A 20,199-nucleotide genomic window follows, 5' to 3' on the forward strand; every position below is an offset into this window, starting at 1 on the left:
CCTGGAATAATTAGGTTTGGATGGTTGAAGTGACTGTCTGTGTGTTTATGAGCTTGGTGAGTATGGGTTGATGTAGAGGGGAATCTGCGTTACTCAACTTAAAGCACGTAGACCATACGATCAACACTGATATGTAACCAACCGTAAGAAGCCAGTTCCTCCAGATCATATCATTGGGTGGTTTAATGGAAACTAAGCCAAATTAAAGTGTTTTCAAGAGTTTTTAAATTATGTCATTTGGAACCCCAAAATATAGTTTTGAGTCAATAGAATTAATTAAAGTCCAGTTTCATGTGTGGTTGAGTTTGTTATGGTGGGGGCCTTGCTTTGATAACTCTCTATAGATTTTATACAAGACCAACCCAGCAAAGTCCATTCGTTTACCACTCTTCGTGCTATATACACACAGCCTACCAAGGGAGAGGCCTTTGTTTGACCGACGCGCTTTGTCAATCTCTATTTAGTTGCTTCTTTACAACAGGCTAAGCCCTTTATATACTAACTGTGTGATCCTTCTAGCCACACAAGCAGCCGCTCAGAACCCCTATCAGTGTTTCTCTGAATCCATTCTCATGCTGTTTCAGAGATGAAGGGCGAAATTTACTTTCTATTTCCTGACATGTATTCTTTTTATCATCTTACTATCAATCACATACAGTGTATACAAAAATGTTTACATTCATTTCATTGTTTCACATTTTTTAGATTAGAACTGCAAACTTTAATGTATTTAGTACATAACTGTTTAGTGGGAAAACAGGATATATAATTTATTACGTTTTTACAGAGAAAAATAAAAACATGTGGTTTTCAGTATTCTTCCTCTCTTTAATGTGATACCCTGAAAATAAAGTCCAACTGCTCTCTGATGTCCACCTGTGAGTAATTTAAGCTCATTGTAAATACAGCTGTTTTGTGAAGGCATCAGAGGTTTTAGAACATCGCTGAACAAACAGCATAATGAAAAACAAGGAACACACGAGACAGCTCGGTAATGAAGTTGTGGAGAAGTTTAAAGCAGGATTATGTTATGAAATAATATCAAAAGCTCTGAAAATCTCATGGAGAACTTTTCAATCCATCGTCTGAAAATAGAGAGTACCGCATTGAAAAACAACCAAGAAATGGATGTTCATCTAAGACAACAGGCCTGGGGGAGCATTAATCAGTGAAGCACACAAAAGAACCATGGTAACTCTGGGGGAGCTGCAGAGATCCACAGCTCAGGTGAGATAGTTTGTTAACAGGACAATTATTAGTTGGGCACTCCAAATGCCTGATCTTAATGGATGCGAGGATAGCAGAAAGCCATTCTTTGGTTGGTATTAAAGTCTCTTCCAGCATGTAAAATGCTGTGTGCCAGAAAACACGGCACATCATTCTGAACACATCTCCCCACTAAACAAATGTTGATGGCATCATGCTGTGGGGATTTATGTCGTCAGCTTTGACATGGAAACCATAAATGATTTCCCTTCCACTTTACAATATGTTGCTACTTTGTGTTGGTCTATGACATAAGATTTTAACTAAATCTAATGAAATGTATAGTTGTAAAGTGAGGTAAAAATACTTTTGCTAGGCATTATACAAAATGTTTTGATCTCAGACAAAAAAGATAGTAAGACCGTAGTTCTATTTTGTATGATGAGTACAGCAGCTGAATTTGCTGAAGACAATGGACAAGTGAGTGAGTATGCCTGTGTGTTTTTGTGAGCCAATAATTCCTTTTATTGAGTCTCAGGAAATCCTAATTGGAGTCGGAAGTGGCTTCAGTGACCAGATGTGGCAAGACTAACAGGGCCAACCCTTCCCCCATGGACAACTGACCATAAGCACCTCAGCCCTGCATAGTCTAACTGAAGCAATTACAACACATTATTCAAGGCCATGTCAACACAAACCTCATGTGTTCTTTCTGTCTAACCTAAGGTAATTTAAATAACCAAAATCACAAGATGACGTGCTGACATACTCCCAAAAGAAAAATGCTTCTTCTCTGCAGTCTCAAATAATATTTTGTGCAGCTATGCACAGAACAGGGTACCTAAAAAGTCAGATAATGACCAATGTGTGTCCAGTCTTAGGTTTCACATATGTTTGTCTCTGAACATATCCTGCTCGTCTCTTGCTGTCACTCCTTATCAGGTCCTCTAACCGGAGGCAGAAATCTTTGTCGGTCCATTCAGGACAACTGCACGTGAGTGCAGCTGGAAAACCAAGAAAGATCTGAGGAAGCTGGGTTTGATTAGGAATACCACCACAGACCTGCTGTACCCACAGTCCGGAATCAGATCCAGGTGAATGTGTAAGTTTGTGTGTGTGCATAAATACAGCTTTCCTCTTGCACAATTAAACACACACTAAGTTCATGCATGCGTTGGGTACCCCTGCAGAGGCACAATCACTGTGACCTATTTTATTCAACCATGGAAGTAGCCTAGACCCAGAAGGCATACCAGAGACAGATCAACACTAAAAACCCTCACTCATAGCATAAATAGTTTCACATTGGACAGTTTTACTGCCTCATTCACCAACTACCTATTGAATGGGGCATCTGGACAAAAAAAAAAATCTATTCCACTGATCTAGCTGCATCCAGATTCATTTCTGCAGCGTTAATACCAATTTTAGCAGAGGTCACTGGAGAGAAACTGATCACTGTATCAAAAAAGAATATGCAAAACACGTTTTTGTGTATTTTGAATTTTGGGATTGTTTAAGAGCATTGTAAAGACTTCAATATATCTCTAACATGTGTTTAAAGTAGGGGAGATGGGAGCTAATAGCCTTCACCTTCGAGCAACCCTTCTAGGACTTCAAAGCGAGATTAAGAGGGGGAGACGATGAAGGGCTAAAGCTGGCTGCCATGGCTGCAACCACCCCACTGATCTAAGAGCTGAGCTTCAGGGTAGTTGGCACTGCAGTCTTGTGTTTACGCCTTATGTCTCCATTAGGAAATAAAGTATAACAGGTTTAGACATCAAAGAAAGGCTACGCATAACAGAAAAAGCTCAAAGTTCTTGTTCCTGTCTTGGATAAATACTTGCAAATGTTACAAATGAGCACCGTCATTCATAAAAGGATGAGCCAAGAGACACGCAAACACTGATGTTCTCTATTTGGTCCAGCTGGAGGACTGTTTGTGTCCTTCCAGTCTAACCCATTTTAGTGAAACCAGTGGGGGGAGCCAAGTTAAGTCCCTGCTATTCATTAATCACTGTTGCAATGTCCTTACCGCAGAAATGCTGGCATAATAGGTGTAATTGTGCAGTGTTGTTCAGGCCCCTCATGGACTATAAAGCTGCTGTCTCTCAACAGAAGCACTTCCTTGTATTCTGAGAGGTGCACTCAACTATGAGAAGATAGTGACTGAACAGAAAGTGAAGTTTCCTGAGAGAGGTTTATTCTGGCAGGGTACACCATAACATACTTCATGGCTCAAACACAATAAAAGCCAGATATTTGGGGTCATAACCTGCTAATTACTGCAGCCCCACATGTGATGAAGAGGGTCTGTCAGCGCAGCCTGTGAAAGGGGCTACCTGACCTGGACTTGGAGAGAGCTAGGTGATGTGGGCCAGGAGTGCTCCAGCACCTTAGATGAAAGGTTGGCGTCATGGGTCCATATCCTAGCACCTGGGACATTTCAGCACCCTGAAGGGACTTCTGGCCTCTTAGCTTTCACCTATGTGTCATTCCTGCTTCAGGGAGGAGATGCAGACATCATTTCCCATGTCTAATACCCATCTGCTCCTTCTCTCAGCTTCTCAATAGCATACCCCTCTAGGCATGATCAAGGTCTTCTACACCAATTACATATCAGAGATCTGATTATAAACCTGAAACAGAGACATATCATGTTGTCTTTAGAGCTCTTGACACTGGACATGCTTTACAGTGGCTTTCAAAAAATTCCCCTTGAACTTGTTTTGTATTTTGTCACATTACAACTACAAACTTCTTGGTAATTTAATAGTATTTAATGTGGTAGACCAACTCAAAGTAACCAGTGGAAGGAAAATTATGCAGGATACATATTTTTAATTATATCAATCTAAAATAGTTACTCGCATAAGTCTTACATGATGTCTTTTCACATCTACAGAGTAAAAGTTTTGGCCATTCTTCTTTTCAAAAAAAGCTCAAGCTCAGTCAGACCAAATGGATACCATCTGTGAACAGCAGGTTTCAAGTTTTGCTATTAATTCACAATTGGATTTGGGGTCTGGACTTTGACTGGGCAATTTTAAAACAAGAAGGAAGGTAAACCTTCAACACAGCCATATCTTGGTAGGTTTGTAGTTGTGCCATACTCCAACTCAATTTAAAGTTGATGTGTTGAAGACTGCTCCTTACGAAGCCTACTATAAACTTCTCCACTCTCTGACCTGTTTGCTATTATGTTCCTCTGTCTTGATGATGCTGTTTATTCACTAAAGTTCTCTAATTAACCTTTGAGGTATGGAAATGCAAACCTGCCATAATTAAGAATATGTACAGAAATAAATAAAAGACTCAATAAAATAATTACTGGGCCAAATTGTAGCTAGGTATATAAATTAGTCCACCATCAAATGCAACAAAATAATAAAAGGGAGAGATTTTCAATAATTGAACAATCTATCTCTTTGCTATTATGCTTATTTTTTATTTAAACCACATATTTTTAATCATACTTTTTTTCTTGAACTTTATATATATATTTTGTTTATTTAATACAAGTGACTTTCTTGTTGTTTTATTTTTCCTACCCCTTTCATTTCTTTCATATGTATTACCAGCCAAATATATTTAAAAATGTTTTTTTTCCTCAGAAGTATATTATTTTCCAAATGATTTTGCTGTTTTTTAAATTTCTTAAGCATTGATATATTTTCACCTCTAATATCCCCCTGTTGTATTTTCTTACCCAACATATTTGTCTGAGCCCATTCATTGACTTTCTGAGGGGTTTATTCTTTGAATAAAATTAGAAAGAGACATCTTTATGCAGCTTTAATTTCAAAATCCCACATGACATATGAATTAATCATATTAAGCGACACCATTGAGAAGGTGAACTTTTAATCAGGATAGAATCCTTGAATGGCAATTTACATTAAAAGGATTATCAATTAATATTTCCTATATTTATCAGGCTTTATTTCTTATGAACACATAGCTGAATCTTTTCATGAAGTATTATTAGAAATGTTTAAAGATGCAAATTTAATTTTGAAGTTCTTGAAATATGTTTCCTCTGGTTAGATTGGGAATACAGTTCAGTCACTGATGCATGCTATTACTTTGAAAGCGGGTCCGTAAACATGAATGCCTCTTTGTACGTCAGCAAACAGAAGTATTCCCTCAGTTAAAGTCAACGTGATACAGTAAACTATCCCGACTAGCAAATCTACATAGCTCCTGACTTCTTAAGCAACAACATGGCAGAAGCTCCTGCTAGCTGCTGGAATGCTAGCAGCTCCTTTTCAGAACCAGGTAGGTAGCCATATGAGGCTCAACAGCTACTTCCTGGAGACTTGACCTCAGCCAATAGGAGAGAAGCTGAGGCGATGATGCTGTTCCAAAGACTGCCCCCTCTGTCTCTGTCCTGCCCTGTTCCTTTTTACATTTCCAGCTGCATGTTGAGGCGGAAAAGACAATACAGAGACCAAGGAATGTGAAAAAGAAAGACAGAAATAAATGGGCTTAGAAAAATATTTTTTCAGATAAGAGAAAACATGTTTTAAATATATTTGGGTGGTTACAAAAACAATACAGGCTGGAAAAAAATAAAACAGCAAAAATTCTACTTGTATTAAATAAACAAAGGAAAAATATAGAGTTCAAAAAAGTATGAGTAAACATTATTGGTTTAAATACAACATAGGCGTAATAGCAAAGAGATCATTTACAACAAGGGCTGCACAGTGGCACAGTTGGTAGCACTGTCGCCTTGCAGCAAGAAGGTCCTGGGTACCTGGGTTCTCCCCAGGTACCCAGGCTTCTTTGCACAGTCCAAAAACATGATTGTTGGGTTAATTGGTCTCTCTAAATTGCCCTTAGTAGTAAACGAGTGTGTGCGTTGTTGGTTGTCCTGTACATCTCTGTGTTGCCCTGTGATGGATTGGTGACCTGTCCAGGGTGTACTTGCCTCTCACCTGTAGACTGCTGGAGATAGGCACCAGCTCCCCATGACCCAAATGGTATAAGTGGTATAGAAAATGAATGAATAAATGACAATAGTTAAAGATTAATATAGAAAAATAAATCTATATCTCATAAATCAATTATTGAATAAATATCTTTTCTGTATTTTGTTGCATTTAATGGCACACTAATTTATCTTTCTGGCTACTTTTGGCCCAGTAACTATTTTATTGAGTCATTAAAGTATTTATTTCTGTGTGTATTCTTAATTGTGGCAGGATTGGTCCTCCACACATTAGGTGTCACAAAAAAGTCCAGATTAAATTACATAGATGTTGACTCAGTTCATTAATTAAGTGACTGGATTTTTTATATAGTTACAGTTAAAGGTGGCTGAATAGAAATGCACAACGCATGTTTCAGATTTATTTCTCTAAAGCATGTTGACAATGTAATATTTTTCACTTCATTATTCATACTTCTTACTTTTCATTACCATACATTTTACTAAAAGTTCCATTATAAATGTGTGGTTGTAACATAACAAGATGTGAAAAAATATGTGATTAATTTTCCAAGGCCCGGTATAGTCTTATTTTGGGCTGGCAAGGGTTGCAAACATCTAAATGAGACATTAAAACATGGAAATAATTTCTTATTACTATAAAAAGAGAAGGCATGTGGGTTAAGGAGTTATAGCTACCATACTTTGCTGAAGACTACTTATAAAATCAAATGTTGCATTATAAATATCCCATAAATTCCCCTGGCATCGAAATGTTCAAAGTGTAGATGTTTATTAAAGCTAGAGACTGACCTTATACCACCTGACAACCCTCAGTCCGCCCATGGGAAAACTGGGAGGATGCGGAAAAAAAGCGCACATGAATGTGGGGTGCGCGCCTGCGCGCTCGCGGTGAGCAGTGTGGAAGTTTCTCCGCAAATTGAGGAGGACATGAGATTACAGCGAGCAGCGTGCAAAAATGTTAGGTAGTAAGGAATCTACAGAAACGCAAATAAAGTGAGCGCAAATGTCGGAGTTCGCTGTTTTTTCTGTCGGCTTTAAGACTCACTTGTGTGGACCTCAGGTAAGTCAAATTAACAACCTGACTGGACTCTGAAGCATAAACGAAAATAATGAAAACAATATATTTTTTTCCTTAAAACATAGCTGGAATACAAGTTATTGTTGGGTAACCTACATTATACTAATATAAAAATAATTTCGTAAGATACAGCTTATCTTACATCCAGTGGCAACATGGAAAAAGGTGAAAACTTTCAATATCAAGAGACACTATTTTGCTCTTTAATTCGTTTTTTGCTTCTCAGCAACTATTCTTAAAATCTAAGTAATACACAAATTTTCTCGCAAGACATTTTTCAGTTGTCAGGATGGAGGTCTCATTGAATGGTTATACAGATCTCAGGAACCGATCATGACTGAGATTGCTGGCGGTGGTTTTTGCAGCGCGTTCATGCGGATCGCCATGGATCAGATGGGCCATCAAACGCGTCCCTGCTGAGTTTTCTAAAAGTCATGACTTACGGCAAATAGCGCATGAGATGAAGAAATGGTATGTTTGTATCAAATGCAGAGACAAAGCCGTATAGTTCATTAGATTTGTCTGAAAGTAGACCCAAGTGTGCAACTGACCCAGTCTAGAACTTGGTGATACGAGCATTGTTGCAGTCTTTCAGATGTAGGTAGGGAAAGGAGTGATGTGTAAGGCTGCAGACCCTTCATTTGTTTGTTTTTATGGTTAACCCTCTGCCTTTGCTTGCCTTTGGTGCGTCTGGTTTTTATAATTAGAAAGGAAGATCTATGATGAGGTGTGTGTGCACATGCAATGAGGTGAAACAGGATAAGACAAGCTGTTCACACAACCCGCATTTGGGAAGAACTCGTCTTGCCTTCCCTGTACTTTCCTGTAAAAAATACCTTGATATTTTCAGTGAAAGTTGAGTCACTGGCTGGACTTTTAGATCAGGGGAATCCTGTGCACCAAAAGCAGGTTGATAATAAAAGAGTAAATGGGGCTAGGTGTCATGTGAGTCATCAAAATTTAAAGCTGGTTGTTTGGTAAAACTCTGGCGAAACTTTGATTTCTTGATCTGTAATTCCCATTTTTACATCCGTTTGTGTCTTAAACTTTACAGACCGAACTTGGACCAAGAGCAAAAACTCTGGAGTGTTAAAAATACTTCTTTTAGAGCAGGGGAGCAGAGCCTGCTCACCCGTGGCAACCCCATACTCCAACTACCAGACAAGACGCGCATATATGCATATCAACCTGAGCGTGGCTGTCAAGGAATCTCAAGCCTTTCATGGAACTAAGCTCCCAAATTGCTCTGCTACCACTGAGGCTATGGTAGTAAAAGCCATGGAGACACATCAGGTGTTGGCTGCTCCTCCAGGACCCCCAGCTCCACCTCCACCCCCTCCTCCTCCACCTCCTCCCCCGCCTCCACCTGCATCTTCCTCACCAGTTAGCCGGGCAGATACTGTCCGTCAGAGTCGATTGAGGAAGCTGAACTGGGAGCGTATCCCCAAAGAGAAGGTGGAAGGGAGGAAAAGCGTGTGGAGTGGTGCAGCCCCTGGTGAGGACGAGTTTCCTATAGACCTCCATTCTCTAGATGAGTTGTTTGGTCAGAAAGACAGCAAGCCAAGGGACAGAACTGTGACACTGAGGCGACAGTCGACACTGCTACGACGCAGATCCCCACAAGAAGGCCCGGAAGAGGTCAGAACATTTAAATGGCAACAAACTTTTTGATGTTTTACTTTCAATGTGATGTCACCGATGGTCTTACCTGTGTGTATGTATTTGCTTCTTTACAGATTTTCCTACTGGATTCCAAACGCAGTATGAACATAGGAATATTTCTACGTCAGTTCAAAATGTAAGATTCTTCACTCCTCAGTAGATTTAAAGTTTCAAACGGATCATTGCTGAAGGTTTACTGTTGTCTTCCTTCTATATCATTAGGATTTGATTAGAAAAGGAAAACAAAATATTATTTCCATCTCAGCTACAAAGTTTTGTTGTAAAAGGTGCTTCTGGCTGTCATCTGCTGTTTTAGCACTGAAAAACATATCTATATATTCTCTGTGAGTTTTTCACCCCACCACCTCTTACCATCTAATGCATGTTTCGCTGCATTAAACATGCATCACAAAATATATTACAGACACAGAGAGCCTAAATGCCTGGTTCTTAAATTATAAGCTAACATTTATTCCAGTACAGGACGTTCTTTGCAATGTGCATATTGTGTACAGTGATAATAGTACATTTGCAATATATTGTATAGGCCTTGACTTAATAGTCTTTGGAACTGGGCTTTTGAATGGCCTGACTGATTTTGCAGTGCAGTGGGAAAAAAAGTTTACTATTTTATTCTTAGCTTTTCTGTCAGACTTAAATGTTTCAGACCGTCAAACAGATCACCAAACAACAATTTTAATATTAAAGATAACCAGAATAAATACAAATGTAGCTTCCAAATGATGATTTTATCCATTCAGGGCTGAAAGCAGTCAAAACCACACTGGCCTTGTGTGAGAAAGTAATCGTCCTCTAAACCCTAAACCGGTTGTGCCACCATTGGCGGCAGCAACTTCCATCAAGTGTTATGTTATGTTGTCTGTTATGCAACTCTGTTGGGAAATTTCGACCTACTCTTCTTTGTAGAGTTGTTTTAATTGGAGGGTTTTGAAGCCTGTTTAATGTCATGCCACACCATCTCAGTTGTATTGAAGTCTAGACTTTGACTAGGTCACTTTTAAACCTTTGTTTGTTTTTTTTTAGTCATTCAGAGGTGGACTTACTGGTGTGCTTTGGATCATTGAACTGTGGCATAAGCCAGTATACTTGAGGTTAAAGTCACAAACTGATGTCTGGATATTGTCTTTCAAGAAGTCTCCCAGGTCCTGAGGCACCAAAGGACCACCAGACTACTTGACTACCAATCTTTTTCTGATATCACAATTAGTTTGATCTGAAACATTCAAGTGTGAGCAGAAAAAATATAAGGGAATAATACTTTTTCACAGGTCTGTACACTTTGAACCTTGTTTGACACAATGATAACCCAAGGAAGTTCCTTTTAAACCTTTACTCTGAGCTATGGTCAACAGTTTGGGCACTCAGATATTCCACCTGCAATTCACCAAATAAACCAAAATTGAAAGGAGATTTTAAAAAACAGGGAGCACAGATGTTTTCAATTGGACCCAAGGGGTTATTACTTGACTTGAACTGCAGGAAACAGCCATATGTCAGATGTTAGCAGGTGTCAGAGGTGTAAAACCCCTTCAGTGAAGGGGGTGTCTGGTGTATTGTTAGGGATTGAGCACCCTAAGCAGCTGGAGTTTTACGGATGGCAATGAGTAAGTGGCTCTTTAGGAGACAGAGGTGACACCTGCTGATACCCGTAAAGAAATGCCTAATCCTAAATCTACCCCCCGCAGACATAGAAGCCACCCGTGGCTTGTTTTATTCACCCGTTCTCTAAAAGCCCCTTTTGGTACATATGCGTGATTCAAAGCTGCCCCTATTATATTGGGAAAAGCTGCTTTATAACCATTTAGGTGAGTTTAAATACACTAACCTCTAGGACAGCCGGAACTATTATGTTGACAATTATGCAATCCTTGCTCACAGAGTCATGGAAAGTGCCAAGTTGCGATGCTGCCATTCCACCATAAGATTCTCAACTGGAGATGCTTTCTTTTCTAAACTAGATTTGTTGGGACTTGCAGGGAAAAGCCTTTTTTTGTGAAAAGAGTCTCGTCTGTACATAAGCATTTGTCTTGTTGGGCGCCTGTTTACCATCTGTCATAAAGAGCAACACTAACAGTTTTTTTTAACCCAACTGCAGTTTAAACAAAATCTGGTTTTGTGTTTTCTTTGTCTGACTGAGACTTGAATATAATTTAGTATTTAGTCTTTATGTACGTCATTGCATTCAGTGTTTTGTTTCTAGTAGATTAACGATAAGTGTTTCCAATTAAAAAATAAAATTGCTTCAAAAATAATTTATTCTTTGGCACCTTTAGGTGAGTTTAACAACTGTTGTCTGTCATTTGAATAGAGAGCATTGAATGAAATGAACTGCTCTGAGGATAAGGAATACTCTCTGTAGTATGGTCATGAGTAGGGGGATGTAACAGGAAGGGAAGTATAATGAAAAATTGCTGGAATAGTAGACCCAGGTCTCAATCTGAGAAAGTAAGGCAGAGGATAAACAGTCGTCTCAGTTTCCCTTTTTCACCATGACATCCAAAGTCTTTAAATGTCTCCTGAGCATGTCTGCCTTTTGTTTGTCTTCTGGTCACTTTCTTTCATCAGTTACTTTTCTTCTTTCTAGGCACTCTTCTAGTTTTCTTTTTGTCTTAAGCTGTCAAAGTAAAATAAGTTGGTACATTTCTTTCTACAGGCCAGCTAAGGAGATTGTCAAAGATATCAGGCACGGTATTGGAGATCGCTATGGAGCAGAGAAGCTCGTGGAGCTCTACAAACTGCTGCCTGACAGTGAGGAGGTAAAGGGCTTAATCTAGCGTGCAACTACGAGTGACAGTCTGCTTCCTCTTCACCTTCCCCCACCCTGCTCCCCTTACTCATCTGGCTTTGGTTAGGATAATCAAAAGTTTGCCATTACACCACTTTGTATGATGTGGTCTGTTCCCAGATGAAGATTCTGCTGAAATATATGGGACCTGACTCTTAACAAGTTGTTTTTGAGTTTTTACAGCATATATTTTCTTTCTTTCAGGAATGTCGCCTTAGGAGGTTTAGTGGAGAACAGAGCTGTCTTGGAGAACCTGATCTTTTCATGTTGCTTTTAGTGGAAGTTCCCAGGTACAACCCCGTCAGCCATAAAAATATAAATATACATGCATCCCAATACGTTTTCGTTACATTTTCACTCTGTCTCATACTTCTTTACTCTTTCTGACATGTTTGTTATATAGAAGACTGATCTCGAATGCCTTTCTGTCTCAGTCATCAGTCAAACCTCCCCGCTGATTAATCCATCTTACTCATTTCTCTTCTGCCAGTTTTCGGCTTCGTCTGGATGCCATGATCCTACAGCAAGAGTTTGACCCTGCTCTGACCTCTCTGTGTGTGGCAGCCAGATGTCTGAGGGAGGCGGCGAGAGGTAAAGTAACAGCAGGGAGTTGTGTACTCTGCTGCCACAAAGACACAAGACTGTATTGATTGGCTAAAATTCTTGTGTTTAGTCTTGAGTGGTTGTGTCAGGCACCGCACTGGAAAAGAGATAAGCTATTTAGCATTCAGGCTTACTCTGTGTCTTAGGAGAAACTTGCATTCACTGTTCATTCTTTGGATATAAGCTGCTGACTTGCTTCATGGCTATGATGTCAGCTGGATACACATTAATTGTCATTACTTAAACCCTAAGGCACAATATTGATTATCTCTACACTCCTAGAACTGCTGAGCTGTCCGGAGTTGCACTCCATCCTCCGTTTGGTGCTGAAAGCGGGAAACTACATGAATGCTGTGAGTAGTCAGTCAATCACTCAATTATTGAATAGTTCTGAAAATGCCAGATCAGTTCGTTTCTGTTTCTGCTTTTGTTGTTAATGGATTTAGGTTTGCATTCAAGGTTTTGTTCCATTGTTTAAAGTTGTCTGCATTTCTTTTCAGGGTGGGTATGCAGGGAATGCAGCTGGCTTTCGAATTTCATCACTTCTCAAATTGGCAGACACCAAAGCCAACAAGCCAGGGATGAATTTGCTGCATTTTGTTGCTCTGGTATGTTCTAAGTAGTGTGATTAAATTTGGGGGCCTACCTATTATTACCAGTAGGTAGGCTGCACATTGGTACAGTTGTTAGCACTGTTGCCGCATAATGCGAATTTGAAATCCATCCAGACCAGGGTCATGATGTGTAGAGTTTGCATGTTCTCCCCTTGCATGTACAGGCTACTTTGGCTTAATTACAGTCTCCAAAAGATGTATTTGAGATCAACTGGCCACTCTAAATTGCCCCAAGGTGTAACTACATTTGTCCACTGTTGCCTTTTGTGTGTCTTTGTGCTAACCCTATCTATGTGCTGGACTATCAAACTGTCCAGGGAGCACCCTGCCAGTTGCTCAATAATCATTGGAGATAGTCACCATCCGTCCTGCAGCCCTGCTGTTTTAGAAAGATTTTTAAAACTGCTATTTGCTTGCAGATTTCTAAGGACTGATAGTTTATTGTAATATTTTTTTAATTGAACCCATGAATGCTTAGCACTAGTGTTTGTTCTGTTTCCATCGACAAAGTCAATTCTAGCAGCAATAAACTGATATTGCTGTAGGGCCAACCCCTTTCTGGGCTTGAGTGAAGAGCTGCTTTTGTGAGGCAATGGGGGAAGGGGTATGAGACCAACAGCAAACAAAAAAACCTGAATCAGGATCAGCACGTTTTGTTTTTTTTGCCAAACATACTTAAAATGAGGCTCTGTCCATCACCTTCTTGTTCTTTGTTTTAAAATGGTGAGCACAGAGCACAATAGCTACTTTCATAGTCACTTTTATTACTTGAACGTACTGATGTGGCTCTGTGGCGACTCACTAGGTATGGAAAAGCAACATGTCCAAACCAACCCTGATGTAGAACTGGAACCTCTTTGGTGGAAATACCCTTTTAGAGATAGAAGTGCAGTATGATACAGCTACCTTTGTTCTTTGTAATAAGGTTGTATTTAATAAAATCGGACAGTAGATTTAAGGGATATTCCCGCGGGTGGTGCATGCCCCCCCTCTGTGCCTATTTCTTGTCTAATAATTTGGAATAAAGGCAACTAGAGCTGTAACATCTTTTTAAAAAGTGATGTTCTCCATCGGTTTATGGAGGGCCAGTTTTAATTTGACTGTTTAATACTTACGTTCCCACTTGCTGTCATGGCTTGTTGGAAATCACAACGAAAAATAGTCAGGAATAACAGTTTGTCATTGTCATCATTCATGCTCTACATGACATTGACGTTTTGAAAAATAAATGCCTCCTTCAAGTCATTGTGGCTACACCTTTCACACCTCGATGCTACATCATTATATTTGAACAGCTAGATTTACAAATTAAAAAGGTAGCATAACGTTTGCAAGAAGAAATAGTTTTAGGCATCTTAGTATAAAGCAATTTGTGAGGTAAGCTCCCAAAACCAAAAGCTCCTTAGAGCACATTAATAAGCATCTTTTTACAAATGACATGTTACATCTTCTTAGACAATGGATAGATAATCAATTGTGTTTGCCTCCACAGGAAGCTGTGAAAAAAGACCAGAGTTTACTGTCTTTTCCCAGCCAACTAGGCCACGTTGGCTCCGCCTCCAGGTCAGTCTCTTCCCAAACCTTGGATCCTGTCGAATCCTAGATTCTGCGGTGATTAATTATTAGGGAATATAAAAAGCCCACTCAAAAAAAAAAAAAAATATGTCCTTGTAGTCTGCTAAAACATCGCAATCCATTGCATTATTTAAACACACCCTTTAGCTAGTTGCCACTGTGAAAGTTCATTAGGATAATGCTCTTACTCTGAGCCAACATCTGAGCTCCTTAAGTAATAGGCTATGCAATACTGTGTATATATCTAATAAAGATGTGATGTAATTTCTGTATTTCCACTTTGGATCATGCACATCTATTTTTTACCTCTTTCACTTTATGTTTTAGGCATGTATTCTTTCATTAAACATACAAGAGTTACAACAGTGCCTATTGTATATCTCTGCAGGTTGTGTGAAGAGGGTGTCCTAGATGACCTGGCAAAGTTAAAAAGCAGAGTGGCTGCACTCAGGACAAGTATAGAGAATGAAACAGATATTAAGCAACAGACACAATCGTTTCTGGAGGTATACATCACTGGTATACATCACCTGCTTTGAAATAAAGATCAATTTCAAAGAAAATTTTTAAATGTGTGTTATTATCTCTGTGCAGAGGGCTGAAGAGCAACTTAAGGAGGCCGATGATGAGGTAGAGGGTATGAGGATGTCGAGTCAAGCATTGATGGAGTTTTTCTGTGAAGATGATGGCACACAGCTAGAGGAGGCTTGCATGGTCTTCCATTTGTTCTGCCACAGGTTCCAAAGAGCTGTTAAGGTAAGTTGCTGTGGAGGGATGCAGAAACCTAACTGCACCGTTGATCACTTTAACATGACCAATATTTATTTTTCTTCCCTTTTTTTAAATAGGAAAATGAGGAACGGGAACTTAAGGAGCAGAAACGTATAGAACGTCAACGTGAGATTGTGGAAAAACGTCGCTCCCTTGCAGTTTGTACAGGTCTGGACCTGGGGCTGAGTCTTGCCAGAGAGCCTCACAGTCAGGAAAACCAAGATGAACTGGAAAGACTTTTAGAGAAGAACCTGAGATACACTTGGAGTCGCCGTAGTCTTAGAATTACTAATTCTCGCAGATTCACACACCACATGCAAAATGACACTCATCTCAACAGCTCCATTCTCAAGAGTTTCCCAGTTTTGGGTAGTAGCCCGACATCCCCTGGTTACCACTCAAACAGCTCCTCAGACCACGAGACTAGTGCTTTACTCTGCAGCTCCGCAGAGACTGATGGCGGATGTTCCCCCTTTGACCAAAAGTCTGTTCTGGAAAGAGGCATTAGAACATTGAAACAGAGCATGGAAGCAGTTAAAGACTCCCACATTGCAGTATTTAGTTCCTCTCAACATGGAAATAGCTTCACTCTGGAGCAATATGGGCCTGAGAGCATTTCTTACTCACTACGTGACCAACTGAGGACAACAGGACTTCTTCAAAAGAGAGATTTTTCTCATGAACACATGGCTTTGAACAGTTCTAGTACAGACTCTGCTGCTATAAGCACCGATGCATCAGCCCAGGGTGTTAAAAGCCAGAATTCCACTTACAGACAGAGGCTTACCAACAGCAATTGCCCTGCTCAGTCTAAATCTGGAAGCTCTTCAGTTCATGAGTCCAATAATACCTGTGGACCGCTTTCCAACAGAGACACAATGACTAAAACTAAATTACAATCATCCACAGAGGAGGTAACATCCCAACCACAGACAAAGCATCGTCCAACAGCTAAAATAAGTGCAGGAATCTCTTTACCTGAGGCAAGTTTAACAAAAGAGGGAGAAACTGGAATGGTTTTAACCCCAGTGGAGGAGGACTGGATGCCCTCCAGTCAGCCAGAGTTTAGCCATTCACAGCCAGAGGAGGCCTCTACTTTGCCAGCTGCTGGTAAAGAGACTGCCAGGTCATTCTCACGAGTGGGTGGAACACTGGAGTGCCACACTCTGGTTAAAGGTCTACGGTCCTATGAGATACTATCTCCCACAACCTCTCCACTCCCGCGACCCACACCAAGCCTTTGCTCCAAGTGGAAGAAGGAGAGAGAAGTCGACCTCAATGAGGGGACTGAGCCAAGGTCTGAAGCATCAAAGGAGGAGGCTAGAACCGTGAAGACCGCGGTGCGTAGTGGTATTGGAGCAAAGAGAGGGTTTGTGTCACGGAAAGTTCCTTCAAACAGCAAAGGCATCCCCAGAGTGCGCTCCAAAACTGAGCCTTCAAACGAAGCGTCATCAACTGTTAACCCACCTCTGCCTACACGGCCGTCCATTCCCCGCAGCTCTTCAGCCCGCTCATCCCCTTCTGTTCGACCAGCTGTAGCTCAGGTGGAAGTGAAGCGAAGTACCAGCATGCAGGAGAAAACTGCAAATGAGTCACAGATTCCAGAGAAGTCCACTCTGACTCGGAGTTCTTCAGACAGAACTCCACATGAGAAGGTCTTTGGCAGCACCCAGTCGGCCTTTATCAGAGGAGCTTCTACTCGTGTGTCCAAACGTGTTGCTCCAAACTCTGAGACCCAGCTTCCATCCCAGTCGGGGACCGCAAACAGCCCATCCTCAGCCACTGCCAAGACCATACGCACAGCTGTCATTTCAGCTGCTCGCAGTAAAACAGCCAAGACAACAACATGCGGGGCTGCCTCACCTGCTAACCCGAAAACCCCAGCTACTTCACGGATTCCTAGTCTCAAAATGCCCCGGGGCACTGCAGCTCAGCCCCTGTGGAGATGACGACAGGGCTTGTTCTTGTCAAATTTCTCATGTCTGTATGGATTTCTGGTATTCTTCAGTTTTAGCTAAACCTAGAGTTAATTTCAGTTAACCTTAAGTGAAGTGTTTTCATCCATTTGAGTGCCTATATGTGATTTGGCACTGAGAGCTTTGGGGATACGTTTTATCTCGTTTTTCACACATTAGCTGGGTAGTGGATTTTCTACAATCTACCTCTATTTACACCCATTTGTGTCCTTTGCAGGCAGTAGGACAACAAAAGACTTTATCCTGTCGAATAGCCTTAATGCTTAGACACACTTTAGGAAGCTATTTTAGTCCATATCCTGGGTTGAAAAGTAGTTTTCAAGAAAGTAATCAAATGGTATGCACACTGTGGCCCTCTCCCTTAGTATTCAGTGTTGTTTGAGCTGAACCTGGTACAATATTGAAAAGTTTATTTTGTTGTTGATTGGCCTCATCAAAAAGCTGCACTTTACAAACTGAAACGAGGCTTAAAGAGATGGTTACTGTCAATTTTATTTTATGTAAAAATCAATAACGTTATTGAATATAATTATTCACTTCAAGATATGTGTTTGTAAAAACAAATGAAAGAGGAAAAAAAATAAGAAATTATTGTGAAAATAGTGTCTTCAGTCTTCTAAAGGTTCCTGTATGATGTACACAGTGCCTTGCTGAAGTATTGCTGAAGTATACTCCTTGGATTTTTCCACATTTTTTCTCGTTACAACCTGACAACCTGTAGGTTTTAATGTATTTAATTGGGTTCTTATGTGATGGACCCACACATATTGCTGTATAAATGTGATGTGGAAGGACAAATGTACATGGTTTACAACATTTATTACAAATAAAATTTGAAAGTGTACCCAACCTGAGTCAAAATGTTGAAAGGCCACCTTTCCATGCAATTAAAGATGTGCTGATTTTTCTTTATTTTTTTTTTATTTTTTACAAAATATTCCAAGTTCAGTCAAGTTTGGCTGAGAGTGTCCATTAATTTCAAATTTCAACTCTTGATTGAGATTTCCAATTATTTTTAGGTGTATACTTTGACTGTGCCATTCTAATACACGGTTAGGGATGTTGTTTTGTTTCACGTTTTTCGCAGGCTTTCTTCCACTAACCTCTGTATTTAGTGCCATCTATCTTCCCATCAGTTGTGACCATGCTTCCTACTGAAGAAAAGCATCCTCAGAGCATGATGCTGCCAGCAACATCTTTCCTCAGTAATCATGGTACTGCATGTTTAGGTTGATGTGCAGTGTTAGTTTTCAAAACAATATAGCATTTTGCATCAAGTCCAAAAGTCCAATTTTGGTTTTATCTGACCAGAGCAGCTTTTTCCACATGTTTTATGTGTCCCATTTATTGCTGACAAACTGCAAACTGAACTTCTCATGGCTTTATCGCTCTATCACATAAAGTCCTAATAAAGTTATTTTTGGTAGTAATGTGACAATGAAAAAGTTCAGTACTATTTTGTTTTTGTTTGCATTGAGAACTTTTACTCTCCACTCATCCACAACAACAGCTTCTCTTTTCACCTTCATTTTATCCCCTCCCTCTTGTTTAAAACTGCCTCTTCCTGCATCTCTTGACACAGTCGCCCCAATTCTTTCAGTGACCGTTACCGTGGAAATGCTATAGTCCTCCAGTGGAATCCCCTGGTGAAATTGAAGGGGTGTGAGGGCTGGTGTGGTGGGTGACTGTGGGTGTTGGGTCCCAGTGGGAATTTGCTTTTTATAGCCTGCAGTGACGCCAAAACCTCTTGGGAAAAGCAATAAACTGATGCCTCTTTGGGTGCTGGAGTCTCCACTTGTTGGTCAGCAGTTGGCCTTTTAACCTGCCTCAGTACTTGGAGATGACATCATCCCCATCGTCTCCAGGCATGCAGGACACCACCAACACTACAAAATGTATCTCTTTAAAAGTTAGTTAATGTATATTGCAAACATTTGTGTTTGTGGTTTAAAGCACACTGTAACACAGTGCCTTTATTGATACGAATGTGTTGCTCAAGATAATGAGTGCAATCATAGAATGTATACTGCTCAAAAAAATAAAGGGAACACTTAAACAACACAATATAACTCCAAGTAAATCAAACTTCTGTGAAATCAAACTGTCCACTTAGGAAGCAACAATGATTGACAATCAATTTCACAGCTGTTGTGTAAATGGAATAGACAACAGGGGGAAATCTTTGGTGATTAGCAAGACACACTCAATAAAGGAGTGGTTCTGCAGGTGGGGACCACAGACCACTTCTCAGTACCTATGCTTTCTGGATGATGTTTTGGTCACTTTTGAATGTTGGTGGTGCTTTCACACTCGTGGTAGCATGAGACGGACTCTACAACCCACACAAGTGGCTCAGGTAGTGCAGCTCATCCAGGATGGCACATCAATGCGAGCTGTGGCAAGAAGGTTTGCTGCGTCTGTCAGCGTAGCGTCCAGAGTCTGGAGGCGCTACCAGGAGACAGGTCAGTACACCAGGAGACGTGGAGGAGGCCATAGGAGGGCAACAACCCAGCAGCAGGACCTCTACCTCCGCTTTTGTGCAAGGAGCAACAGGAGGAGCACTGCCAGAGTCCTGCAAAATGACCTCCAGCAGGCCACAATTGTGCATGTGTCTGCACAAACAGTTAGAAACTGACCCCATGAGGATGGTATGAGGGCCCGACGTCCACAAATGGGGGTTGTGCTCACAGCCCAACACCGTGCAGGATGCTTGGCATTTGCCAGAGAACACCAGGATTGGCAAATTCGCCACTGGCGCCCTGTGCTCTTCACAGATGAAAGCAGGTTCACACTGAGCACATGTGACAGATGTGACAGAGTCTGGAGACACCATGGAGAGCGATCTGCTGTCTGCAACATCCTTCAGCATGACCGATTTGGCAGTGGGTCAGTAATGGTGTGGGGTGGCAAATCTTTGGAGGGCCACACGGCCCTCCATGTGCTCGCCTGAG

General features: G+C 40.7%; 1 protein-coding gene across 1 annotated transcript; it reads left to right on the forward strand.

Annotated features, from left to right (window-relative positions):
• Nucleotides 1-7,041: 7,041 nt before the first annotated feature.
• fhdc2 (FH2 domain containing 2) lies at nt 7,042-18,092 on the forward strand. The gene is made up of 12 exons (XM_047353600.1): nt 7,042-7,223; nt 8,296-8,879; nt 8,978-9,039; nt 11,578-11,680; nt 11,914-11,999; nt 12,200-12,300; nt 12,595-12,665; nt 12,813-12,920; nt 14,419-14,489; nt 14,890-15,007; nt 15,096-15,257; nt 15,350-18,092. Exons 2-12 carry the CDS (start codon nt 8,418-8,420, stop codon nt 17,219-17,221), a joined length of 3,216 nt encoding a protein of 1,071 aa, XP_047209556.1. The 5' UTR covers nt 7,042-7,223; nt 8,296-8,417; the 3' UTR covers nt 17,222-18,092.
• The last annotated feature ends 2,107 nt before the right edge of the window (nt 18,093-20,199 follow it).

Source organism: Girardinichthys multiradiatus, chromosome 23 (assembly GCF_021462225.1).
Source record: "Girardinichthys multiradiatus isolate DD_20200921_A chromosome 23, DD_fGirMul_XY1, whole genome shotgun sequence".
NCBI classification, from domain to species: domain Eukaryota; kingdom Metazoa; phylum Chordata; class Actinopteri; order Cyprinodontiformes; family Goodeidae; genus Girardinichthys; species Girardinichthys multiradiatus.